The sequence below is a fragment of the Strix uralensis genome, chromosome 9, assembly GCF_047716275.1.
Source record: "Strix uralensis isolate ZFMK-TIS-50842 chromosome 9, bStrUra1, whole genome shotgun sequence".
In the NCBI taxonomy this organism is placed as follows: domain Eukaryota; kingdom Metazoa; phylum Chordata; class Aves; order Strigiformes; family Strigidae; genus Strix; species Strix uralensis.
Genome location: NC_133980.1, coordinates 5583034 through 5610405, shown reverse-complemented (window position 1 = coordinate 5610405; position 27372 = coordinate 5583034). Strand labels below are relative to the sequence as shown.

Genomic DNA, 27372 nt, shown 5'->3' with positions numbered 1-27372 from the left:
GAGTGGAAGTTAGAGGACGTGATTGCAGTTCATGGGAACCAAGAGTGCAGGATGGGATACATTCAATTCAGTTTCCTTTGCAGTCTTAAAATAGAGCCATTGTAAATTATGTCAGTCTGTCTCAAATCATGAAAATGATTGTTAAAAAGGCCTCAGAATACACAATGTGTATTGTTGTGTGGCTTTGATGTGTGAAAGATGAGAGCTTATGATATAACACAAATTAAATAAAAATAAAGTGGCCACATGCTTTTTCCTGGCTGGGAAAAAAAAAAAAAGGATTTATTACAGCGGGATAACACTGCTTACTGATAATGCTGCTGCCTTGTTTCTAAACAAGACTGGAGCTGATACTGTTGGAAGCAAGGTAGTGCAGAGGAATGGACAAATTTTAGCGTAATGAAGAGCACAAGACATAGTACAGCCTTGGGACTTGCCCGATGCCCCTGCTCATCTAAAGGATGCCAAAAGGGGACATAGGAGGGTGCTGGGGAGCTGAGTGTTATTCTCTTCCAAACCACGTTTTAACTTACAGACCTGTGATTTGGTTGCTGCCCCAATTTTCTCCCTAAGGTTTGTAGCAGCCAGAAAATCAGGGACCTGCAAAATCACGTTTGCTTAAGTGATGTGATTCACTCTTCATAGTGTCTCGTTCTGCACCACCGGGATCGCTTTCAGCCGCCTCCTCCTGCAAATGGTTGCTGGAAGCTGTGCTCCGACCTGCCAGGTGTCGCAGGCTAGATCAGGCCCATGAGCTCAAGGTAGATCTCCTCCCCTCTGTGGTTTCAGACTTTCTCCAAGTGCTGCTTTTGTGAGGCTGAAGCTATTCTCATCCCACAGGAGTTTGAAAGGAAATCCATCGAGCTGTTTTGAGCATCAGACAGGCAAATAAATACAGCTGCATTCTTAAAGGAAATTGTTGTTGAAATATAGTGTATTTTTCCATGTGCAAGAGACAAATAAGAAATATGAAGACTAATAAAGTTATTAAGATGTGGAATTTAGAGTTACAGCATCCCAGGCACCTGTAGGGACTGTATGCATTACACAAATAGAAATGCTTTGGACATATGAGAGTACTGGACTGACGCTACTCAGGCTCTAGCCTGGACTTTCATGAGATTAAATTCTTCATTGTAAGTGGGAAAAAAAAGTTGTTTGTTAATAAGGTTATGCACTTGGAAATACCTGATTGTCTCCTCCTTCACCTCTTTCATATCCTTGTGGTCTTGCAGACTGAAAGCTCTGTGAGGCAGCTCTGTCTATCTCCTGTCTGGTCCTGCAAATATTTATTTTAATGACTAACTTTCCATGTGTGAATAGTGACATAAATGGATGTCATTTGAAGACATGAGTGCTCGCTTGTGCAGGAGCACCGTGGGTTCATGCGGTGTTACAGCACCGAGCCGCAGCTCTTGGCGGGGTTCTGGGTGCTAATGCAATACAGAATAATGGTACCGTATATGCAACACTGCAATACAAAGAGAAAACAAGGAAACTTTGTCTTTTAGTGATTTCAGACCTTTTCTGGTTTGTTGGAGTGGGTTTTGGTGCTGTCTTTAGACATTTGTCTGCTTGGATGCCTTGCTTTGGAAGAGTACAATAGCTTTTTGTACATTTGTGCACCCAGACTTCTCCTTACAGCTTCCTAATTGACATTTGGCGGGTAAAAAAATGGTGTTATTTGCAAAATTTTGAGGGTGGGGGCGATTATCATAAAGCCTGAGATGTGTTGTTGTTGTTGTTTACATACAGGTGAGGTCTGCCATAAATCCTATACTCAATTTTCAAACCTTTGTCGTCATAAGCGCATGCATGCTGATTGCAGAACCCAAATCAAGTGCAAAGACTGTGGACAAATGTTCAGCACTACGTCTTCCTTAAATAAACACAGGAGATTTTGTGAGGGCAAGAACCATTTTGCAGCAGGAGGATTTTTTGGCCAAGGCATTTCACTTCCTGGAACCCCAGCTATGGATAAAACGTCCATGGTTAATATGAATCATGCAAATCCGGGCCTTGCTGACTATTTTGGAGCCAATAGGCATCCTGCTGGTCTTACCTTTCCAACAGCTCCTGGATTTTCTTTTAGCTTCCCTGGTCTGTTTCCTTCAGGCTTGTACCACAGGCCACCTTTGCTACCTACTAGTTCTCCTGTTAAAGGACTACCAAGCGCAGATCAGACAAACAAAAGTCAAAGTCCCCTCATGACAAATCCTCAGATACTGCCAGCCACCCAGGATATTTTGAAGGCACTAAATAAGCAACCATCAGTAGGGGAGAATAAGCCAGTGGAGCTTCAACCAGAGAGGTCCTCTGAAGAGAGGCCGCATGAGAAACTCAGTGACCAGTCAGAGAGTAGTGACCTTGACCTTGACGATGTCAGTACCCCCAGTGGCAGTGACCTGGAAACCACCTCGGGCTCTGATCTGGAAAGTGACATTGAAAGTGAGAAAGAGAAATTTAAAGAAAATGGTAAAATGTTCAAAGACAAAGTAAGCTCTCTGCAGAGCCTGGCTTCAATAAATAATAAGAAAGACCACAGCAATCATTCCATTTTCTCACCATCCTTAGAGGAGCAGACTGCGGTGTCAGGAGCGGTGAATGATTCTATAAAGGCTATTGCTTCTATTGCTGAAAAGTACTTTGGTTCAACAGGACTTGTGGGGCTGCAAGACAAAAAAGTCGGAGCCTTACCTTACCCTTCCATGTTTCCCCTCCCATTTTTTCCAGCATTCTCTCAATCAATGTATCCATTTCCTGATAGAGACTTGAGACCGTTACCCTTGAAAGTGGAGCCCCAATCACCCAGTGAAATAAAGAAGATCCCAAAGGGAAGCTCTGAGTCTCCCTTTGACCTCACCATAAAGCGTAAGGAGGAGAAGCCACTTACTCCCATACCCTCAAAGCCAGCAGCCCCTTCTGCGGCAAGCCAGGACCAGCCTCTAGATCTCAGCATGGGCAGCAGAAGTCGAGCCAGTGGCACAAAACAGGCCGAGCCTCGGAAAAACCACGTCTTTGGAGAAAAGAAAGGAGGCGACCTCGAGCAAAGGAAAGCTTCGGAGTCCTCCTTGCAGCATGCGAGGCCCACCCCGTTCTTTATGGATCCCATTTACAGGTAACGGGCTGTCTGCTTCCTTTGGGCATCCTTTGGTACAGGCATCTAGGTCTGACAGGGCTACCTGCCTGCAGATGCAGGACAACCCCGTCCCCTTCCCACTGTCTCTGGAGGTGTCATCCCACCACTGGGGCATGGGGTGGCCCAGGCTACATGCTGACCTGTGCACCCCACCTCAAATTGAAGCTGCTCAGAGCAAACCCTGGGTCTGGTAATGCTGCAATTAGCAAGTCTTCATGGCTACCCTCATTGCAGTGAGTCATTAGTTTAACCTGTGTAGCTTGACATGCAGAAGTTGAATATACTCTCTTACCCAGAAACAACTGTCATCAGTATTGAATATATGTATATTTACTGTGTATTTGACATCACTGGTTTGCCCCAAATTCCTTTTCTTCCAGAATGCTGCCCACTTGCCTTTACTGCCCTCTGCCTCACCCTGGAAATTAGTGAGCGTCTCACCAGGGTGCCAGTTGGACACCACCTTTCTAGTAGTCCTGAATTAAATAGGAGTATCTCATAAGTACAACAAAGAAGCAAATTTGTCCTAAGGTGTATAAAAAGTATGGAAATTGAGAGTGATTTCTGCCTTTTTTTTTTGCACTGATTTGATCAATGGGTTGATTTAGCTGGGCATTTCATTAATATAATTGAAGGCGCAATGTCCTTGCATGTACAAAGCCAAACCAGGGGGCTAGTTAATCTGATCTACCTTATAAAATCAATGGGAGCCTTGTCGTTGACTTTGATGGGTGCACAAGCAGACACTGTCAGTGAGCTGAGGTTTAAAAAAACCTGTGGTAAAATCCTGATCCCTCTGTGTTTCCCAGTAGTGCCAAGATGGATCTCACTGGGATCTGGATTTCACCTGTGTCCTGTGTATGTCAACCCCTCTTTGCCCTTTGCCTTTCTGCTCATATATCTGTGACCAGCCAAAGTCATGCATCTAAATTAGTTTAGAGAAATATTAGCCATAAAAATATTTGTCTGTAATATAAATGACTGATTTTACAGCCTATTGTTAAAAAAAAAAAAGTTACAGCCATGTGAATGATGTTAATTTCTTACTTTATCTGAAAAAGAAATGCTATGGGCAAAGTTTTTGTAGAATGCTCTCGCAGAAGACAAGAAGTATGCATTATGAAGAAACAGGATGTGATGCTATTTACTGAGATGGTTTTATTCATACCAGATTGATATCTGTATTAGACCAGAGGTTTTCTTTGCGTCATATTCATTTTAAATGCCTGAAGCAGTGGAAATAATGATCTGTGTTTTATGGTCCTGAATGACAAACTAATGAAATCTAGCAATTAGTTTGGCATTACAAACTAATACAAATTCTATCAGCGTAGCACAAGGCCAGTTGTTACTGAGCCTTCCTCTGCCATGAGTTACATCTACATATGGACTACAGGATCTATCCCTTAAACTGTTCACATCTCTAACAGAAGAAGCAAAAACCTCAAATTTCCACACTGCTTCTAAATTATTTGCTCTGTGTTTCACTGCCTAAATGCCCACAAGTTGATCGCAGTCTTTGTTGCTGGCATATCAGATGCAGTGCATTCCTACAAGCCCGCCTTTCTCACCCTGCTTGTGCACGGCTGTGCACGTGGGGAGGTTTCCAGGATGGTGGGTGCAGTGTCTCACATGAGCAGATGAGAAGGGACCCATTGCTCAAGGGTCCTGTTGCTTTGAATTCCTCTCCTCTGAGTAGAGAGCACACTCAGTTGCCTTATTTCTTCCCACAGTTGTATACGGGAATCAAGAGTTGACTCTACTTCCTTATCTTTTACCATCATCTCTGAGAAACAAATTACTTGATGTATAATTGACTATTTTAAACATGAATAGCTATATAATTATTAATATTTGAGACTGGTTCATCACAAGCAAATCTAATTTTAACATTTACAGAGTAGAAAAAAGAAAGTTAACTGACCCACTGGAAGCTTTAAAAGAGAAATACTTGAGACCTTCCCCGGGATTCTTGTTTCATCCACAAGTAAGTATTTTGGGAATTTTGATGTTGTAAACAAGCCTGTTGATGCTTCAAAGCAGGTGCAGAGAAATGAATGCAGTCTTAGTCATTTTTGGATTTCCTAAACCACACAGCTTTTGCTGTACCATTGTGGTGGAAAAGCATAAGCATTGTTCTGAGCTTCTTGATGTTTTGCAGATGAAACAACATGTTTTGATTATAGAGGAAGCCAGATTCAAACTACATGTATGTTTTAGAACCGTGTTCCTCCAAAACCGTAGCGTAGCTACCAACACTTGCAGCTACCCATGTCTTCTTCAGCACTCTCCCATGCTTTGGGCCATTGCAGTGGAATCAATATTTTGACTACAAGGAGATGACATAGATTCAGAGTTGGGCCAGCAAAGCTGGGCATCCCAGCTGTCAATATTTAAGGAGTCCTAGAAAAGAGATAAAACCTTCCACCCAATGTTTTCAAGTCTCATAATGCAAATGCTCCATCTTTTTAGGTAGCCGGTGTGGGCTATAGAGTGTGCAATGACTTTGTAGGATCCCTGCTCCTCCATACCTGAAGATGTGCTATATGTGAGGGCTGCTGTCTTGTTCATAGGCCATAATCCTGCTACTTATTTGCTGAATAACAAAAATTTAGGAGGGCGTCCCTAAAACGGTGTAACAACTGCAATGTGTATGTAGTACAGAAAGAGGACTTGTATGCAAACTATATGTTACTTTTCTTCAACAGCAGTGCAGCCTCATTTTACCTTCATCCTCTTTGCTCAAGAAGATTTTGCTCAAAGTTTGGGTTAAATCTTATGCCTGAAATAAAATGCTCTATGGTATTTGCAAATTTGAACCCCTTGTTGACTATGGGCTCATCCAAATAATGACACCCCATACATGTATTTTAAGTGCACAGCCAGGAGCTGCTGTCTCTGGTTCAGCTTCCACTGAATTCCTGGGCAAATCATGCCAATAATCTGCCACCACTTGCTTTTTTTTTTTTTTTTCCCTCAGTGAAGTCAACAGTTGTTATATCCTAAATTGTATGGAATATATTCTGAAATATGGGACTTCTGGAAAACTAGGAAGAGCAGCTGGTGGCATATGTAGTTGCAGACACAGAAACATAATGCTGTTGCATGGATGGAGAGTGCAGAAAAGCACCCTGTTCCAGTTCCAGTGCCTGAAGGAGGTGATGGAACCGTTAAGTATTAAAATTACTGAGGATTTATGTACAAGATTTCATAGCAGCTCAGCATGTCTTGCTGAGTTACCTTATTTGCCCAAGTTAGAAAGCAACAAGTAAAAATTCCCATTTCACAGCAGATGGTACTAATGCACAAACACACAAATGGGCTCAATCCTCTTTGTGTCCCCCTGGTGTAAAACCAGCCTGGTTCCTCTCCATCGAGGGAGCGATTCTATTAGAGCAGCTAAGGTGCTGTAAAGTAATAGTAAATTATTTAAATGAGGGCATTTTAGGTACTCTATCGATGGTAGAAATTATTATTTTGCTTAGTGCTAGCTAGCTTTTTCAGAAGGTGTCAATTGATGTCCTTTAGTGAAGTTGGATTCAAGATGCTCTGAAGGTGTTGCCACAGGTTGGTCTGGTAGGTGGCATGGTTGGTGGGTGGGAAAGGAGGCTATTTGGGCAAAATGCACTGTTAGGAGTTTGGCTGTAGTGGGCGGGGAAGGAGTTGAATACTCCGTAGTGTTGTATGGCTTTGAGTTATGTGGGGAACTGGAGAAGGGTTAATGGGAGTTAGGCGAGGATGATGTAGGTGTGCAGGTGGAATGGAGACATTGGACATTTTGCCATTAGAGGGAAGGATGTTGGGATTTCGCCCTTCATCTTTTTTCACGGAGAGTTGGTTAAATCTATTGTTGGTGCCCAAGGAAGGTCTCAGTGCAGTCACCAAGTCCTTCAGCATGAGCAGGAGGTGTCGGATGCCACCTCCCTACTGCAGTGCCAGCCAAGGTGGGGCAGAGCCAGCACTCTTTGTCAGGAGGGAAGGCTAGTTGTGTACCCCCGTTGCTGAACCCTTTCCTCCACATTTCTCATTGTGCAATAGAAAAGAAAAATCCATGGTAAAGACTGGCTTTCATTTTATCGCTTACCTAGGTGCTAGGGATAACGTCTTTAGCTTGGTGTGAGATGAATGGATACAAAGGTCATGGGTGTAACATGCACTCTTAATACATTGTAAAAAAAACCCTAAACCACCATCACATGTCCTGTCAAAAGAGTAGATGCCAAAATCTGCTTTCTTACTGACTTTAATAGAAAGGAGTCTTCTGTTTGCAAAGGCAGAATTTGGCTCAGTGTTTATAGAGGACTGGGGAATGGCTTGCAGAAAAGCTGTTTTTCCTTTATAGTCCTGTTCACCCCTGTAAAAGTACAAGTGTGGAGTGCACCGCAAGTTTTCATTTTCTGCTGGCAGGATTTATATATAAAATATGAACAAAATTATTGTTTGTGTCCAACAAGTTTCTGTAGATGAATTTATTTCTGAAACTTGCCATCTGATGAAGCAAGAATTAATTTTTTTCAACTGGCTAATACGACAACTAACAGATGGATCTTTAAAATAGGTTTCTGAAGTAGAGATTAAAGACATAAACCCTGCAGTCCTTACCCTGTCTCTGCCTGGCCAAAATTCCTCCCAGTGCTAGTGGCCCATAAGCTATGAAAATTAGATCATTTAATGGTATTTCACAATAATTTGCCATTACAAGGATTGCATTTTTAGGGAGAGACTATCCCGATGCAACAAATCATTCAGAATAACATTTTAGTTAGTATCTTTAAGTAAAATCTTAATTAGTAGATTGATTGCAATGAGGGTTCCAGTGCAGGAATAATGTGTTGTTTTTGTTTCAATTTTGCTCCCAGTTCCAATTGCCTGATCAAAGAATTTGGGTAAGTTCATTGCTTATATTTTTGATTTAATCATTGTGAAATAAATTGCATAAGAAAAATATAATATGAAATATAACTTACCACTCAATTATGGAGCATGCCATGCTTTCCTACAGAGTGTTGTAGCTGTAGCAGATAAATATCTTCTTATGTCAAATTGGCTTTATTTTTACCTACCTAATCCTGCTGGTTTTATTTGGTGAAGGCAATGGGAGCTTTACCTGAGTGAGGGTTTCAGAATGCAGTCTTTGTTTATATTTAACTGAAATTGTTCCAAGCTGTTTCCTTCAGAGATTACAGTGAAATTTTCAGGCTGAAATCTTGTTAGATTGCAATGGTTATAAATATTTAATCATCATTCAAGACATTAAAATACAGAGCCTCAGAGGACTTCACGTTTCTATCTTGCATTGACTTCAGTGGGAGTTAGTCACTTTAATAGCTTTGAAGTTTTGAGCTTAATTGCTCATTGCTGTACTTAAAGCAGAAATAAAATACCCATTTATTTGCTCTGTTTGGGTCAAATTTGTCCTGTGTGTGTACTTACATTCTCCCCCTTATGCGAATGGGAATTGTGCTTTTCATACTATGGGATAAATTTGAGCTTGCTCTTCTATTTTTATAAAATGTTATTTTTAATACATCTAAATTGTTCATGAAAATAAAAGAACCACAGCAACTGCTTTTGCAGATGCAACTTTAACACCGTGTTTTGCTCTTACATTGCTGGCTCCTCAGCTGCAGCGCTGAACCCATAAATACTTGTCCCAGATTTTTCCCAACCTTCAGGCTTCAGAGGAGAGAGCTGGAGCCAGCCGGCTGTGGCTCGGGTCCTGACTCACTCTCGCTTATCCCTCGCAGTGCGACGTGGACTAATTTCACAAGACGAAGCCAGAATTTCGCAAAATGAGATCTGAGATCTTCATGTGCTCTTTCCCACGTGCGTCTCTGCACGGGGCTAGTGCAGGAGCCCTCAAAGGTGCTGCCCCTGCAGACAGGGGCTTAGCCCTGCTCTCCTCTGTGTGCCTCCATGGCACGCTTCAAAAGCAGCAATGGACATTTGCTTTGTGTACATGTGGCTTTTAATCCCATTTTATTCCTGTAAAGCGATGGTTTATGCAGCTGCAAAAGGTGCACTAGCATCCTGAGATGAAAGGAGCTAAGCAGGCACCGAAGGACTCCTGTGAGCACCCATAGGTGCTGAATGAGCTCAGCAGATAGGAGGTAGGGTTAGATGCCAGACTTGGAGAGCACAAAAGGTGGTTCCCAAACATTTTCTTTGCAGTAGAGGGAGTTCAGTGTAGCACATGAAGAGGCCATGGTAGGATTTGTCATTTGGCCCAGGCACCCTGAATCCTCTGCTCTCGGAAAAGTGGCTCTTCTTGGGCATATTTGGGAAGTTGAAAAACCTAGTGCAGCCTGTTTCTTCTGTCTGCTTTCCTTGACATTGGCTTGGTCCTCAAATTTCCATCATCCTGCTTTTTTTTGTGAGTGTATGTCTCCTGGCCGTGCTAGTGCTTTGAGCGGCTGCAGCAGAAATAGGTATTTAAAACATAAAGTGCCTAGAGCAGGATGCTGATTCGTGGATGAATCTTCATCTTGAGGGGTCTGAATATGTCACACGAGCCTTTCTATCTCAATTCACAGTTGCATGTGCCATATATTTCAATATTATTTCAGATTGTTTTTCATTGTTTGGCAGGAACCCTATAGGGCGAATCAGTGGGCAACACTCTCTCATGAATGGATCACGATTTAGTCTGTAGACTCTTTCACCCACTTCTGGTCCCATCAAGAGAGGGTTGCTGTAAAGAGGTTCTGTAATTATAGTCAGACACTATTTGCATTAGCTTTATGGAAAAACATTGTAAATAATTAAAATTATTTTACAAATAAATGAAATTTGGTGAGTGCATTAACAGAACTTTTTTTTTTTTTTTTTTAAACGGGGCTTATTTTAGAACATGATCTATTCTGTTAGATTGGCTAAATCCCCACCAACTGCATTAATACAAATAGAGTTATTCTGGAACTATACTACAGATCAGCAGGAGTTTCTCGCTACTGCTTCATAAAGTTCAGCCACGTGTGATAGGTCTCTTGAACGTGAATATAGCTCAGCCAAGTTCCATGGCTGGATGTCCAAATACAGATGGTTTCAAGACAACAAATTCACAAGTTGTAGATTTCTAGAGAAAGCATTATTGCTTGAACTGTGGGGAGGAAGAAATCCTGAGCTTTAGTAGTTGGGTTTTCAAGATTTCTCTAAATAACACTAGTAAAAATAGAAAGCAAACATTTGAACAATTTTTTTTCCCATGAGTTACGGCCATAAAGTCAGTTGTTTTTGCGATAATAGCAATGAAGGAGTTGCGTTTGTAAAACATGAGGTCATGTAATTCATGACATTGTCTGCTAGATTATTTCATATCATCAGGTTATTCTTAAAAGGCAGCAACAGCAAACCTTTGCTTTATTTATGCCACTTTTTCTCCTGTTGGTTAATAAATTTTAAGACAAATGTTCAAGGCCCCTGCTGATGATATCTTGCCCGTTGAAATGTTTATAAATACTCGTTTTAGCCGATTATGGTAATGTCTGCATTTTTGAGTCGGAGCTGGGGAATTGCGACTGCATATTAGTTTGCGTCAGTAGGAGGTTAATAGCCTCTCAGGGAGCGGGAGGGAGGTGGGGGAAAGCTGCTTCCTTTTCCAGACATCTGGACGCAGATAGAATCAACAACTCTTATATATGTAAATCAAAAGTTACTGTTCTATATAAAATACTGTCATTCACTGACCTCAGATTAGGAGCAGACATGATTTGTCCATAAGGCAATCGCTGTATGTAAAATATGTAATAGGATCTTCTCATTCTCCTACCTCCACGGAGAGCTTTCTCTATGGACATGGCAATTATACTAATCCCATCCTTGGGGTCAAGCTGTGCCTTCCTCCCTATGCCCCATTCAGGGATTGCCACAGCCCTTGGGTGCTCAGCCGGGGTGCAGACCCCTCCCAAAAGCGCTGCCCAGCAGCTCGAGCCGCATGCCTGCCTCACTGGTGCTCCCCAGGGACCATTCCTGGAGAGACAAGGAGGTGACCGCGAGCACCCACCTCACCTCCCAAGAGCTTGCTCCCAACAGCTTGCTCGAGGAATTTGGTGGATTTCTGACCAGTAGCATCTCCATGGTCAACACAGCTCCTACAGAGGCAAGTCTTGCTTTGCAATCAGCTGTAATGGTGTTTTGAAGGAGTAAGAGCTACTTCAGTTCTATTTCAACTGAAAGAGGGAGTTTCATTGTGGAAGAGGGAAAGTCATCCCCTGGGTTAATAAGTAGTCCAAAAAAGAAACCTTGGGAAAAAAGGGTAAGAATAAATTAGTGATTTTTACAATCATAGAAGATTATCAGTGAGTCCACCTTGGGGTGTTGCTGGGATCTGAACTGTGACCTATGTCTGTAAACGACACACGAAGAAGCGTGACCAGGCAAAGAGCAAAGTTTGCAACTGTTTATTTGGAATAGCTAAATCCAAAGCTGACTCTGAAGATTTTGCAGAAGATTCACAGAAAACTGAGTCACCAGGGATTAAAATAGCAATAAAACTCAATGTCAGTAAGTACCAGGTAATACTGAGCGGAAAGTGTGACTCTTAACTCGTGTCATTCGGGAAAAAGATCTTGAAGTTGATAGTTTTATGAAAATATCATCCGAGTGCTTAGTAGAAAGGAATTAAAAACATCATTATGTTATACTGCCTTCAGGTCTTGAATACAGCTGAAGTCCCTCTCAAAAAGGACATAGTAGAATTAGAAAAGACACAGAAAAGTGCAACAATAATGATCAGAGGTAGGGAACAGCTTCCATACAAAGAGACTAAGTAGATTTAGATTTTTTCAGCTTGGAAAAGAAATGCCCGAGGGAGCTGTGCCCCAGCTCTGTGAGACCATGAATGGTGAGCAGAACCTGAATGAGAAATGGTTATTCATTAGTTTTAACAATACCAAAAAAAATGAGAGGCACCCAGCTGAATTATCAGGCAAAAGGCTTAGAAGGAACAAAAGACAGTATCTTTTCATATGCACCTAATTAAATTGGTGAACTCTCCTTGACAAAAATATAAATGGATTCAAAAAGGGTTTAGCTGAATGAATGGGAGCAGCAGCCACCAATGGCCGTTCAACACCATAATCAAGATGCAACCTCCAATTAAGGCTCTTGCACCTCTCATTGCTGGTGTGTGAGAGAAGACACTGGGGAGAAGGTCTGTCCTTTGCCCACCCTCCTGCACATCCCTGGGGCCACTGCTTGAGACCAGGGTACTGGCTTCCCAAAAGTGTGTCCCAGGTTTATAATTCCTGCTTGGTTTTGGTGCCTGAGTTAGTCCTCAGTGTGACAAACCCCAGGTTTCATATTACTCAGTTTATATTTTGCAAGTAGACTGATGAGCAGGGGCTGTCTGCCTGCATATAAAGTAGTTGAGAGCTTGTTGTGGGTCTGAGCTGACAGGATTTTATGGGCTGGAACAAGCCCGTGCAGCCCAGGTGTCCATCTCATGATAGGGAGTTGCTTCCTGAAGGCCCCGAGCACCAGCAAGCTCCAGGACTTCTTAAGAAAATACCCAATTTTGGTTCTTGTGAGCCCTATGTCCAGCAGATAGTAACAACTATAATTATCCTAACAACGGTGGATGACACCACCTCATATCAGCAAAGGCTTGGGGCCAAACACTTCCCATTGTTGCCGGTACATTTCTCGGAAAATATAAATCATACCAGGTAACTACATAGATCAGTCTTTAAAAAAAAAAAAAACAACAAACCAACAAAATCCACAATAGTCATTCCTATGGCGAGAAACATATTTTTGGAAAACAAGTAATACTTTAAAATAATTGGAAGTGCTTGTGTTTCCTCTGAATGAGGGATTTAAGATTAGATGCTGATTTCATACCTATTTTGGGACTGCTGTAATCCTGGAGGCAGTGTTGGAGGTAGCGCCAATCTGCAGCGCTGTACAGTAGAGGAGAATCAGTCTCAATTTCTCTTCTGCAAAATCCTGGAAATAAGAACTAAAAAAATAAGCATGACTAAGCCATTTTAAATGTAAAGGGGAAAATAGTTGCTTTAATATATTACTGTAAGGGACCATGTACATGAGAAATGGTGATCCAAAAATGATTTAAAACCACTAGATAATGAAACTGACTTGAATATTAAATATACATAAATAAAACATTTATTATACTTCTCAATGCCCTTATTATTCTTCACCATAAATATGTGCTATCATAACCCATGCACTGTCTTGTCGCTGCTAATCAGCCCGAAGGCCAAAGGTCATTTTTCATTCAAACAATTTATTTTCCGCAATTGCAAAACAGATGAATGAATTCTTTCAGGGAACAATTAGAAGGAATTAAAGGCAGTGGAAAGACTATTGTAAAAGCTTTAAGAATCAATTCTGACTAAAGAAAAAGATGAAGTCATATAAAAAGAAATATATGGTAATGTTGAGTTGTATGGGTTGATAATGACATCTCGGTGCTGAGATAGAATTACCTCCTCTCCCAGCAGCATCATCATTACATATCTCATGCCTGTGATCAGTACATGTCAAAATCCTTCATATTGACAAATGTGCTGTCCACTTGCATCTGTGGAGAATGTTTTAGCAGCTGAGTGATTATGAATCAAACCCCAGTGCTTACAGCCCCTACTGCCTCGCAATGCTTTCACATTTGTTGTCTGACAAGTAAATGTATCTTGACTTCCCTCTGAGATTTTTTTTTTTTTTCCACTGTGTTTGATGAAAGACATTTGGCAAATTGGCAGTGGTACCCTGTACATTGCAATTTGTACTCGGCATTAGGAATCTGAGCATGAAATGAGAGGGCAGGCTACAGGCTAAAGGGATAAAAAACCCAACCCAAAGCCAGAGTTAACCAGCATGTGAATAGTCATTCCAGGAGACAAACGTGCAATTCTGCCTGTTAAAATAAAAATTTAAAAATCCCAACAAATGTGCAATTCTTCCCTTTAAAATACAATTTTAAAGTCCCAAAAATCAGAGCAGTCTTCTACGGATTTTGAAGAATGGACTGTAAAGGTATTCTTAGCTGAGGAGCATTCAACAACTTGTCTTTTGTATAATTTCCTCCTTTGTTACAAATAAGATACTGAACAGAGCTCAAGCTGTGTTTTTTATGCTCTGTAGGTGAGATCTTGAGTTTCTTTTTTTCCATTTGTCTGTGGTGTTATGAAGAGGCAGATGGTTACTCTCACCTGTCAGTAGGCTCAGCAGCAGTCTTGAACTCTCCAAGTGACAATGTTTGAGGTTTTGGAGGGAGCAGTTTTTTATGGTCAGTTCCAGATGCCTTAAAGGAAACCATTCTCCAGAAACTGTTTAATCCCCACTCCCTGAAAATTACAGACAGCTAACCAAGAGTGAAGGCATCCCAAAGTACACAGGGTTTACAAGCAACTAAAGGTAGAGCAGGAATATCAAGAGGTTGTAGAAAAATAGGATAGGCATCTAACAGGTAGTGTAAATGCATAACACCAAAGCTTCACTTCTCATGGATTTATCTCATAATCTTTGACTGTGTTGGGCAAGAAGACTGGACTGGATGGTTGGATGTGGCTGGGGTATTGATGGAACCTCTCTGGATCTGGCCTGTTGAAGCCCTTGATTGAGCTAGAGTGTTCATAAGGTTTCCTCTGCAATATTTGTCCTCTGCAAGTCATTAAAAACCCCAAACTGTAGGAATTCAGTTATTGTTGGGATCTCTATTTTTTCTGTTGATTTGGTCAAAAACTGCCAGTCGTTTCAGTACATGCAATGCATACTCTCAGAGAGCATGACTCCATAAACTGGAATTTTATAGAAGCTGAGTCTTAAAAATAAGAAGAAATGCACATGAGCTAATTTGGGTTGTGTGGAAGCAGCTTTCCCTTATAGCAATCAGGACAGGAGTTCTGCTTATGCTGACCTTGCAGAGAAACAGCTATGGGCATTATTCCAAGTGGGACAACATCGTGGCCACCACCTTGCCTAATGTGCCACATAATTCTTGAGACTGCAACTCTACATTTGCTTTTCTTCTTTTTTTTCCTTTTTTTTTTTTTTTTTCTCTTGGCAGTGTATGTTCTTTGTATTTCGGGTTTCCAGTGAGGGCAGAAAGCTGAAGCAGTATTCACCGTGATGGGTTCTCTGCTATCTTCTGTTGCAGATGTCAGCTATAGAAAACATGGCCGAAAAGCTGGAGAGCTTTAGCACCCTGAAACCGGAGGCCAACGAGCTGATCCAGTCAGTGCCATCCATGTTCAACTTCCGCGCGCCGCCGAGCGCCCTGCCCGAGACCCTGCTGCGGAAGGGCAAAGAGCGCTACACCTGCAGGTAGCCCCAAGGTCACCCCACGTTGCCCTCCTGGGCTTCCAAAATCCCCCCTGCTCGGACGGTTGATGGGGACCATGGTGGGTCTTTCAGGGCTCTCTGTGCCCAGTGAAACATGGAAAGTGTTTTGGTTTGGGCTTTATTTATTAAATTACTGGTGTTATGAAACAAAGAGTTTGCCCTGTACCAGTTTGATAAATGAGGTGGAAACTATTATATAAACAGTTCTTTTTTCCAAATTTTCTCATCACTTTCATATGCACAAGTGTGCTTTCATTATTGATTTTTTTGATCATAAACTACAGATGTATTTTTTTCTCAGGCTTCTGGTTTTAATATCCAAAAGGATCAGTGATAAAATACATGACTTATTAGGACTTATGTGTACAGACTTAAAAAAAATACAATGAATACAATGAAGATAGTCATTGTACGTGCAACCAAAATGAATGGGAGCTTTGTCGAGGAGAACAGAATTAGCTGTGTGGGTGTTTTGAAGGCTTATACATCATGTTGTGAAAAAATAAATGGGATGTTAAAAGTGAAGGGATGCAATCTTTAAAGTTGTCACGTGGAGAACCACCATCCTCATTCACTTAAGAGAGTGCTGTGCGTGCTCTGTCCCCATGCAAAAATGGGCTGAATGTCATTAATAGAACTGGGCCAATTACAAACTGAATATTAATATGTTACTTGAACAAAGGGGGAGGGCTCACAATAATTTTTTTTAATGTGACATATTATCGAGTTTGCAGAATGGTTTTTAAATTGCATTATTTAGGTCTCTATATCATCTCCAGAATGCGCATGCATTTGACACTGGCATATCGGTTTATCTGATCTTTTTGAAAACATGTCACCTTCTTTCAAGACATGTTGTTATAGAAACATACCTTGATGGATTAGGTCTTTGAGTCTTGTCTGCTCTGATCCTATTCAATGCGCAGAATGATGCCACATTTGCTGACACGTAGAATTGGTTGAAAGGTTTGAAATTTGCTTACATGGAGGCAGAAATCCAAGGCTTTAATAACAGATTCTCCTGATTCCAAATCTGAATGTGACCGATAATCACCTAGTGAGTTTAGGAATTTGGGGTGATCTTTAAAACTGGTGTGTTTTCATCTATCTCTTTCTTATGCACAAGAAAAGCTGGTCAGTGCCAGCAGTTCCACTCCCGTTCTTATCTCTGTGTGTGTGTCTCAATCACTTACATTTGTTGAATGCTTTTATTGAAAAGTTGTTACACCAAAGCGATGCCAATAGTACCATATATTAATGATTCAATTTGGGCTATGCATCCAGTGCAGCTCAAACGGGGATGAAGCCATTGAAGGTTGCATTGTCTTATCAAACCTTTTCTTATCCCAGATACTGTGGCAAGATTTTCCCGAGATCTGCAAACCTAACACGTCACCTGAGGACGCACACTGGAGAGCAACCCTATAGGTACCTCAACCCCTTACACTTGTCTGTGGTGTGATCAAGTGAATAAAGCAAGGGAATGAGTGTTCAACAACCTTGCTTGGCCAGCTCCAGCGCTCGCTCCTTGGCATTGATGATGCACCATTGTGTTTTGGTCTCAAATAGGGCTTTTTGCATTCAATAGTGATATTCAGCATTGGTATTTTCCCTTGCAAAAATGTTTTTTTTGTAAGAGCTCTGCAGTGTTATTTGCAGCCTAAATTTGAGTGTCTCATCAATCGTCTGATTTCTAAAAGGTCCCAGTTGCAAAGGCATTACTGTTTTTATTTGTTTCCTGCCTAATCTGGATCCTTTCTGAGGTCTGCTTAACCAAAGCCCATGTGGGTGTACTCTCTTGTTGATAAGAATATGTATGTGATTTTGTATCCAGGACAGTTGCATGCAGAAAAGTGTATAGAAGTTTCACCCTATTGAAAATGAAAGACTAATTTAAATCAACTGGAAAGAAGCCAGTTCATGTTCCAGTAAAACAAATGCACTGATTTCTGCATTTTATGAGCTGTAAAGAGCAGAGTAAGCTTGTTGTTTGTGAGGAAACAATATAGTTTTTGCCTTTAGTCTCTTTAGAAAATGAGATTCACATCTAATTTTATTGAAGGAAGGTCTTGATGGATGTTATACCCGTCCACTACATAAAAGCCATGAGCAATTAGTAGCATAATGGATGATTTCAGCACTAAAAAAAATTTGACACCATTGACAAGCGTAAGAGAAGCATGGGATAAGTAAAAGATTGAAAAACTAAAGTGATGAAGACTGTTGGCTAGTTGCCAGGCAGAGAATTTGGAATAGTTATAGTATGACTTAGTAATGGCTTAAAGAGCAATACAGTAAAGGCTTTAGGGACTCCAAATCACTACAGAGTATGAAAATTGATGCCTCTGGTACCAGAGTGATAGACTAAACTACTCACATTGGCACAGTATTAAAGGTTGGGATTGTTTATTGCTGGTTTTTGCAAGATAACCAAATTTCCTCTGGGATTAGCAATCGAGCAAGCTAATTCCTCAAGAAAAGATTTAATCACAGAGTATAATTTAGAATAGGAAAAGAAATAGCCATTTTTACCTTATTTGAGCATTAGAAGAGATCTGTTTCATGTTTTTTCCAAAAGTGTTTAATTGTATTGTATTGGCAGCACATGAAACAATAGAGTTATTGCTCTACTGTTTTCAAACTTCCTAACTTTGCGTGCAACAGTTTTGAAAACATGGGAATCAATTACCTTAGCTAATTTGATGCCATTAACTCTGAAATACTATGCTTATTCCTAGTGGCAGTATTTAAAATATAAAGCCTAATGTGAATTAAAGCTAAAAAACCCACCGTAGAAGTGACGTCTCCATTCCAAGAGCACAGCTCTCCAGTTACTCAGCCAAAACTTGTCTTTATTTCAGGGAGGGTTTTGCCTCAGTAGGGACCAAGGAACTGCAGCAGGGTACTGAGGCTGGGCCCAGAAGGTACTTCGTGACTCTTAGGGCAAATCTTACTTTTCCAACTACTAACAAACCCTTTGCTACCCACTTGTTTTGTGGTTTGTTTTTTTTTTTAGATGCAAATACTGTGACAGATCCTTTAGCATATCTTCTAACCTGCAGAGACATGTCCGTAACATCCACAATAAAGAGAAGCCATTCAAGTGTCACTTGTGTGACAGGTGTTTTGGCCAACAAACCAATCTTGACAGACATCTAAAAAAACATGAGAATGGGAACATGTCTGGTATGTATGCCTTTTCCCTGCCCAGCGTGCCCTACGTACCACCAGCGTTCATATACAGGGACTGCACGTTCACTTTCAATGCTACTGAGTGTCAACAGGCTCTGCACCGTCTGCTCCGATGGGTGGGTTTTTGGAAAATATGTAAGTGCCTAAGCTCTGCTGACATTTAAAGTGCTTTGAAAATCCCAGCGTAAACTCTACCCTTGTACAACTTAATACTACTGGATGATGTCTTTTCTTTTGGTTTTAATTAAGCCAACCATAGCATTTTGAGAACAGACTGGGAAAATTGGTTTAATCCCATCTCCGCAATCACTTGGCTCTCAATAGGAGTCCTAGATTTAGAGTCTCAGGGGGCACTCTAAAAGATTTTCTTGGCACCTTCTAAAATATTCCCACTGTCAGGAGCTGAAAAGCACTAGCTATTATGGAGGTAATGGTGCCTCCCAAGCCCCAAAGCAAATCAGTCACTGCACAGCAGCAGCAAAGGCAGCGGCAGGTAGTGGATGTCATTGGTCTGGTTTAGGTATCTTCAGGATTTAATGAAAACCCTGTCCGCAGTCCTTTCAGTCTACGTTTTGCTCCACTGGAAGTAACCAGGTACATGAAGAGAGTGAAGAGCTGTCTTTTCCTCAGTTCTCAGAGAGAGACGTCTGTCACTGGTCTCTCAGTGCTAATGAACCTGGCTGATTACATCAATGGCTGCCCCATATTTTAAGCAAAACTACATAATTAGTAGCTAAAATGAAGTTCTGTTTGCTCAGTTTAGCCATTGGTCTAACACAGTTATTGACTGACAGGCTTGAATTCTGAAGGGAACAGGAGGGAGATGTTGAAAAAGATACTTGGCAAAAGTGATCATAAACCATGGAAATGGCACCCAGCATGCAAGCAGTTGTTCTGGCTGGAAACCACCTTAGCCCGTGGATAATAATACTTCCCTTCTAATTCCTGGTTTTATGGCCAAAAGCCAATGGATCACTATGACCAACTTTTTCTGGCTCTCACCCATTTTAACCATTGTTTCAATTTTATATAAATGGTTAACTATAAAAAATGTAAAGGAACAACAACAGAAGTCCTCTGTTTTGCTTTAAGGTACTGCAACATCTTCACCTCACTCAGAACTGGAAAGCACAGGGGCAATCCTAGACGACAAGGAAGACTCTTACTTCACAGAAATTAGGAATTTTATTGGAAACAGCAACCACAACAATCAGTCCCCCCGAAACTCAGAGGAGAGGTGAGTTGCAACTGATCTGCCTTCAAAAGGTGACATTCTTCCTTTTCCAGATTAAGCCTGATTTTTCACTTTTGATGAAGTCTGGAGCCAGAGTTATTTTAGCAATCTGATTGCTTCAGTGTTCACCTCGGTGTCTTATGAAAAGAAACGTGTTGATTCCCTCCCCATTGTGCACGAGCATATTCCCAGTGGCAGATGCTGGACAGAAGGTTCATCTATGAACACATTTCTCCTTGTATCAGGAGCTCTCAGTTTCAAGTTCCCATCATTGATTTAAGTCTATTGAAAAACTCCCTCATTTTACATTCACAACAGAACAGGTGAATTCTACATCCTGTGGCTAAATGTAGAGCGCCTTATGATTTAAATGCAATATAAATGTGTAACTAATAAAGTAGACTAAGCTGAATTCTTGGATCAAGTGAAAGTTTCTAACGGGAAGTCCTTTCCCATAAGTAACTCAATCCCAAGAAAGATGCTGACTAGCAAAAAGCCCATGAGGCCATGGGTAGGCGTTGGTAGTCCACAGTGAGAAATTTTTTCCTATTAAGATTTATTAAGTATATGAGTATTTCAGTTCTGAACTAACAGAAGAGAGACCACTTCTAAATATTTTCAGCTAATAAAAATACAGCTAAGCATAAAAGTCTGTAGCATGGATACATACATCAGCTATACATATTTCTTTGAAACTGGTTTTGCATTATGCATTATTTGCACTTTTAAATTGGCATTACATTATCAGCATCAAACATGTCTTACTGTTGGTGACAACCTTCATTGTCTGCTCAATTTCCAGATGCCTTTGTGAAGGGATGAAAATGGTGGACATAACATAATTTCCACGAAAGTATTGGATTAAGTGATTACATGCATATTCAAATTTCATTCCATCTTGATTGGCAATGAGGACTTGGGATTTTTTCTTTGCACATCTGGTCTCAACATGTCCTCTGACAGGAAGTCAGCAAAGTGGAAAGGTTGCTGGGTTGTGCAGTGTTTCCTTTCTAAATTTGGCACTTCAGACTGCTCTTGATGGATATTTTATCCCTGGCAAATTGCTGCATTTGAAAGCATAATTAGAGAATCTGTTTTCTTAATCACATGGCTTTTGTTACTTTGGTTGTAGTCCATCTCCCTTTCATTTCTAGCAGCCTCAATTGAGCATAACAAGCAAGTTGGCAGCCCAAACTGTGCTCAACAATTTCTTATTTCTGCCTATTTAAATAAAAGATGATAAAGAGATATTGCTCTGATTATCTTAGAGGGGGGTGGCTGCTTCAGCTCTCTCGATCTCTGCACAGCCTCAGATTTTTTGATACTGTGATCTAAACAGACCATTCCCTGGCTTTTTTTATTAATGCAGTACTAACCTTGTGACGAACAGCTGGAATTTGCTTGGAAAATAGATGGAACTCTATTATGTATAAGAAACTAGCTTTCACTTGTGTATGTTCCATAAGAGAGTACATCTGTTACAACAGCAAGTCAAATGCTAAATACCAAATATGCTGCTAGGGCTCATCCTTATCTTGCTCATACTTTTGGTATATTCCATATTGTCCTGCACAGTTTGAACCTCACGGAGTCTAAAGCAAACTGCAGACGGACAATAAAGTTTCCATTTTTATAACTGTATTCCTGGAAGAGTAAGGACCTTTTGCACAATGAGAACAATAGATGAATCAAGGCCTCCGTGCTACGTAACGCAGTGGAGCAGATACACTGGTAGCGTGAATTCATGTGGCTCCACCAAGTTCAGCCCGTTTACACCACTAGTACCTCTGGCCATGCAGTTGTCAATGCGGCAGTGCCAAATTTCTTTAGTTCTCATTTAATGCAGTGGACATGATGTAGCTGCAGATGCTCAGAACCCTACAGGGTTAAGGCCGTTGGCAAATGAGCCCTTGCTTCAGCGTGGGTACTATGTCCTTGATAAAATCCCATAGGAAGTAGTTAAGAGCAGTCATTGTCTGAAAGCAAAGGACTACGCAATAACAGTGGGTAGACCAAATGGTTTTCCATGTGCGTATTGCTATAATTATTCATTTAATAAGAATAAATGCACTTAAAATGCTATATGACCTTTCTTTTCATTACTTCTTACCCTTCAAATCAGTCAATAAAGTAGTTCAGCATGGAGGCAATATTGCAGACCAGTCTTCAGGTCTTCAGCTGAAGTCCCTTAGGTTCCCATGCATGTAATCCATACATTCAGTGAGGTAGTATGGCTTCCAAATGGGTGGTAGTGTGCAAAATTAATTATGCATGTAATTTTGATTTTAAAACTCTGAATGTGGTATTGGATGTCATTTTTGAAAATGCTGGATCTGATTTTCAGAGTTTCTTGGCCCCTACAGCTTCTGTTAAAAGGCAATGAGTTGTTTCGCCCAGACTACATATATGATTGGAAACATGAGATGAAATAATGCGTGAGAAAATTTGGAATGGATATCTGAGCATTAGTTTAGCTAGAACAGTAGTTTTAGCAGGATAATAGGAAAATCCCATGCTGATGGTACTGTAATGTCCCACTGATTTTTGAATGGAATTTCTCCAATACTGCCTAAATGTCTGAAGTTAAACAAGATATAAATACAGAAATCACTTTGTTCTACTGGGACAGATTCTTTTTAGATCTACCTCCAACAATCTGCTGGTGAGGAGCTTTCCTAACTGATTTGTGATTATTGCTTGGGTTTGTTTTGGTACTTTCAGAATGAATGGCAGCCACTTTAAGGATGAAAAAGCCATGGTAGCCAGCCAGAACTCAGATTTGCTGGATGATGAAGAGGCAGAAGATGAAGTAATGATGGATGAAGAAGATGAAGACAGTGAAATTGCAGGGAAAGCCGTCAAAGAGCCTGTTACAAGTGACATGCACGAGGGGACTCCGGAGGAGGATTACGAGGAAACGAGTACTTTGGACATGAACTGCAAAGCTTCCCCTGGCAGGTTGGTTCCTTCCGACTATTGGTGTGCCCGATATGCAGAATAAAAACAATAAACCATACAAGAGTGCCAGCACCAAACTGTGTGCCGTGGGAACTGGTCCGAAGTAGCCAGCTTCCCAGTTACGATAGCAACGTGCGTCTGTGTTTGGGTCAATACCAGCCCTGTTTTCAGCCTCCTCAGCCCTTTAGAGGAAAAATAACTGTGCTCGGGGAGCTATTGTGAGGTTCTGGGTGAGACAGGAAACATTCGTGGCAGAGACGTTATCTGCTCCATAAACTGACCTGGATCTCCTGTAATGGTCTTGTGAAAGGCTGTGGAGACACCAGGAGAGAAACGACCTCTCCCTCCCTGGCTCCCACTGCCCACCCTCTCCATTTCAGAAAAGAAAGGTGAATTTATTTCAGGATCACTGTTCCGCAGGGCAAGGTGATTTATGAACATAAAAAAGGGGGAAATTGCTCAGATGTATAAATCTGAGAGGATGAGGGAATGCAGAGAGGCTCGTTTAATTGACATTAAAACCTCCATGGTGTTTTTGTAGGTATAAAGAGGAGGAGTATAATAAGACTGGACTTTCGGCTTTGGACCATATAAGGCACTTCACAGATAGCCTCAAAATGAGGAAAATGGAAGAAAATCAATATAGTGAAGCTGAATTGGCAGCTTTCAATACTTCCCAGCTGCCAGAGGACCTAAAACAACCGTTGTACAGGAAATCCAAATCCCAGGTAAAAGCTTAACTCAGTTAAAAAGTTATTGTCGCCAAATACCCGAAGGATTAAACTGTTAGTGTGTGGCAGACAGGGTTGTTTCAGCTTCGTCAGACAGGGCTGTGCTCCACGTCCGCAGACCTCAGCCTGCCCCAACCTCCCCCTGTGCTCCCACCACACCCGGGAGACATGGTGGGTTGCTCTGGTCCCAGATAATGGAGGATTTTCTTACTTTTTTTGCTATTTTTGTTCCTGTCTGCCACTCACAGAAATGCCATGATAAGAAATAGTCCCACTCTGCTTTCAGACAGCCGGCGTGGTCACACTGGTGCTGTGGAGTTTAGCTGCAGCCTTGCAGGGATGTGACTCGATCTTCTGGCTGTCTTGGCTTTTTGGTATTTTTTTCTATAGTCTGTTGGATGTTACTGCCTCTAGGTCCTCAGCATGTTTTTAAAACAACAATAACTAGACTGATATCCTAGTGCTATTTCTTGAAATTTTTTTAAAACATTAATTAAAATGGGTCTTCTTAGTCCATTTAAAAGATTCCTGTTTTAAAAACTGCAGAATATGCCTGTAGAAAAGGTTAGCAAAGGAGACTGTGGTAGTTGTTGAAATACAGGACCAGCCAAGGGATAATGTGATTCCTCAGGCTCTTGAAAAGAGCCTCCTGTGCCAAGAATCTAAAGGCAAAGGAGACTCTGGGACCTTGTCTACTATCAAAGGTTTCTCAGAGCTTCGTGAAGCCAGATGAAAGCAGAAATTATTATTACTTTAGAGAGTCAAGTGTCAGTGAAAAGGTTGACAGTGGTTTTACCTAATGCATTTTGATTTTTTTTAAATAAGTTGAGAACAGCGGTTGTAGCCTAAATGATCCCCCAACCGCGTAGGGGTGGCACAGGTCCAAGCTGAGATCTGCAGTACAGGATTGTGACCTCTTTGTCCTTCTTCTTTCCTTGTCCAGGCCTATGCGATGATGCTCTCTCTCTCCGACAAGGACTCCCTTCATTCTGCATCCCACAGTTCTCCCAATATGTGGCACAGTATGGCGAGAGCCGCTGCAGAATCCAGCGCCATTCAATCCATCAGTCACGTATGACATTGTGAAGTCTTACCGAGAATGGGACCAAGTCCAAACCAGTAGCATGGCTCTTTCATATATGACTATTTAAAAGACTGCTGAGCAGAATGCCTTATAAATCTGCAGGGTCACTCATTTAAAGTCTGGTGACCTTAAACTGAATAATTTTAAAAAGAAAGAAACTATTTATTCTCAATATTTTGTTTTGCACAGCAAAGGCAGCTGCTGACTTCTGGAGGATCAATGCGACTTAAAAAAAAAAAAAAGTTTCAGTGGATTATGTAAACCGGGGCCGGGAAAAAGTGTCTTCCAGTTCACCCGGCTTTGAGGGGCAGAGGCAAAAGGGTTAAGACTGCATTGATACACACACGGGCACTCCTTTAAAGTAGGAACTGAATTGATTTTCTTTTTGTATAAGATAGTTTGACACAGGATTGGGAACAGTTGCTTTTATGTACAAATCTCTTCATTAAAGCTTTATGCATTTTAGCCCTTCAAAGAAAGAAACTAGTTCTATCAAATGCACACTATCCATCGTAAATGTAGAAAGAAGTAACAGGGAATATTTTGTTCTCTCCGTAATTCTTTTGCCTTCTCAACTGCATTGTTAAAAAAAAGGAAAAACAAGGAAAAAAAAAAAAGAAAGAAAAAAAAGAACTCTGAGAAACAATACATAAGAGGCTTGTGTATATTGTAAACTATGAATGTTCACTACTCCAAGAAGCTAAATCATCCAGATAATTCCGTGAAAGCACCGCATTCATCGACAGCACCACTAGTTCAAATCATTGTAAGGAGATTTTAATTTTCGACAATCATGTCACTATTTTGTTGTATTGTTTCCTTTCCCCCCTACCCTCTAATTTCTTCTTTGTGTTGTGTGTACCATGTATTTATTTGTTGGCAAACGATTGTTTGTTGATTAAAATAGCACTGTTCCTATAACAAACAGCACTGCTCCAGTCCCCCACTGCGTTACGATGTCAGGCACCCCTGTACTTCAAAAAAAGTGAGGTGAACTGATCTGTGTATATGGGAGTGCAAAACAGTGTTTGAAATTTTCTTACATTCCTCTTTTATTTTATTTTTGCCTTTTAATGAACTAAATAACTATAGATGCGACTTAGGTTTTTTTTGTAATACAGTAAATTGATTCGATTGTATAAACAGTTATAATTTCTTCATGAAAGCATGATTCTTCTGATTAAAAAACTGTACCCAATATTTTATGCTGGTTGTCTGCGAGCTTGTGTGATGTTATGTTCATGTTAATCCTATTTGTAAGATGAAGTGTTCCAAATTTATGTTTAAAAAAATTAAATAAATAACGGAAGGTATTCAGTTATTTTTTGGGGGTTTTTTTTGGCCTTTAGTGAGGGACCAGATTTATTTTTCCTTTTGTTTATAATCTCATTTTGAAATAATCGGCAAGTTGAGGTACTTTCTTTAAATGCTTTGTACAATGTAACTGTTACGCATTTCAGTACATTACTATGGGAGGATCAACTTAAAAAAAAAATAAAGGACTACAAAACTGAAGGGATCTTTTTTCTTATTTTCTTGTGTTTGGGTCAGGGCAAGAATGGCATATTTCATCTACAGTCTGGGGAGCAAAGACTGTGTCTGTGGGGTCATGAGGATAAAGGTGACCATAGGATGGGGCACTGCAAAGCATCTTGCACTTGGTCCAGAGTCTCTCAAATAGACCATTGGAGGCTTTTAGATCAGTCCTTTAAGCTTCAAAGCACTACCTTGGAAAAGAGAAATATTTCATTCATTTTACAGGAGCGATTGGTGCAGGGTCACCTACAAACACTGTTGTGGAGCCTTGAGCTCGGACTGGTGATGCACCCGCATGCGTCTTGTGGGGACAGTGTTGGGAAGCACCAGCTTGGCTGGCTAATAGCCAAACATTGACTCACCAGAATGATAAAAATCCATAACTGAGAAGCTAAATGGCCTCCAACTGCATGAAATAAGCCTTTAGGGTCTAAAAGATAAAAACCAGAATATTTTAGTTTGAGTGTTCCCTTTAAAATCAGGTCCAAAGCCCTGCTTCTCTGGACAACCAGCAGAATGGTGGGAGGTGGGATGTCCAAGCAATGCACAGTTTACTGCTCTTCTATCAGCAGAGATAGAAGGTCTGAAAAAAGTCCATGGGGATGTCTCTGCCTGCCACCCCTGGCCAAGCTTGATCTTTGCAGCTACTGCACAGGGCTGTCCTTCAAGTTTAAGTGACTTGATAGAGTGAATGTGGCACACAGTGGGGTCTTTTTTTTGCAGTAGGACCAAGGATTGCTGTCACCAGATGCAAGCAAGTTGGCACGAGTAAGCAATGAAGGAGCACAGTTCTGGGTATTGGTAACCCAGGGCAGTTAGTAACAAACTGCATATCAAATCCAGTGGAAAAGGCACATTTAGGGAATATGATTTGCAGGAGGTTTGGTTAAATCTGGGTCGACTGAAGCCAAAAGTACCTCCAAAGATGTAGGCCTTGTTGTCTCCAGGCCAAAGGCAAGGGGTGCTCCTCTCTCAGACTTTTTCAGTAGATGAAGACATCTTGTAGCTCACCAGATCCTTAAATCATATTTCAGAATAACCTTTATGTGTCATTCTTGTCTTCAGCCCAGCTACAGTTTGGCTTGTTTTATAACCATCATGTAGCACCTCACTGGGCAAAATCCAAACCCAGTGAGGATAGGCCTTTGGCTTGTGCTTCCTGAGCCTCATGCTCAGGTTGATGGCAAGCTGAGAC

The 27372-nt window shown here is 41.1% G+C and overlaps 1 protein-coding gene across 7 annotated transcripts in view; it reads left to right on the top strand.

Moving 5' to 3' along the window:
* Positions 1-26156, top strand: part of MECOM (MDS1 and EVI1 complex locus) — a 345512-nt gene extending 319356 nt beyond the window's left edge. For 3 of the 7 annotated variants that reach the window (XM_074878467.1, XM_074878466.1, XM_074878470.1), the window contains 10 exons: positions 1756-3118; positions 5039-5126; positions 7999-8025; positions 15258-15424; positions 16793-16870; positions 18459-18628; positions 19727-19871; positions 22590-22826; positions 23368-23554; positions 24501-26156. In XM_074878467.1, coding sequence (XP_074734568.1) covers positions 1756-3118; positions 5039-5126; positions 7999-8025; positions 15258-15424; positions 16793-16870; positions 18459-18628; positions 19727-19871; positions 22590-22826; positions 23368-23554; positions 24501-24635 — 2597 coding nt within the window. In that variant the 3' untranslated portion in view covers positions 24636-26156. The remainder of the gene's footprint in view (positions 1-1755; positions 3119-5038; positions 5127-7998; positions 8026-15257; positions 15425-16792; positions 16871-18458; positions 18629-19726; positions 19872-22589; positions 22827-23367; positions 23555-24500) is intronic. The other 4 variants (XM_074878469.1, XM_074878468.1, XM_074878471.1 and 1 more) reach the window with 3 other exon arrangements.
* The last annotated feature ends 1216 nt before the right edge of the window (positions 26157-27372 follow it).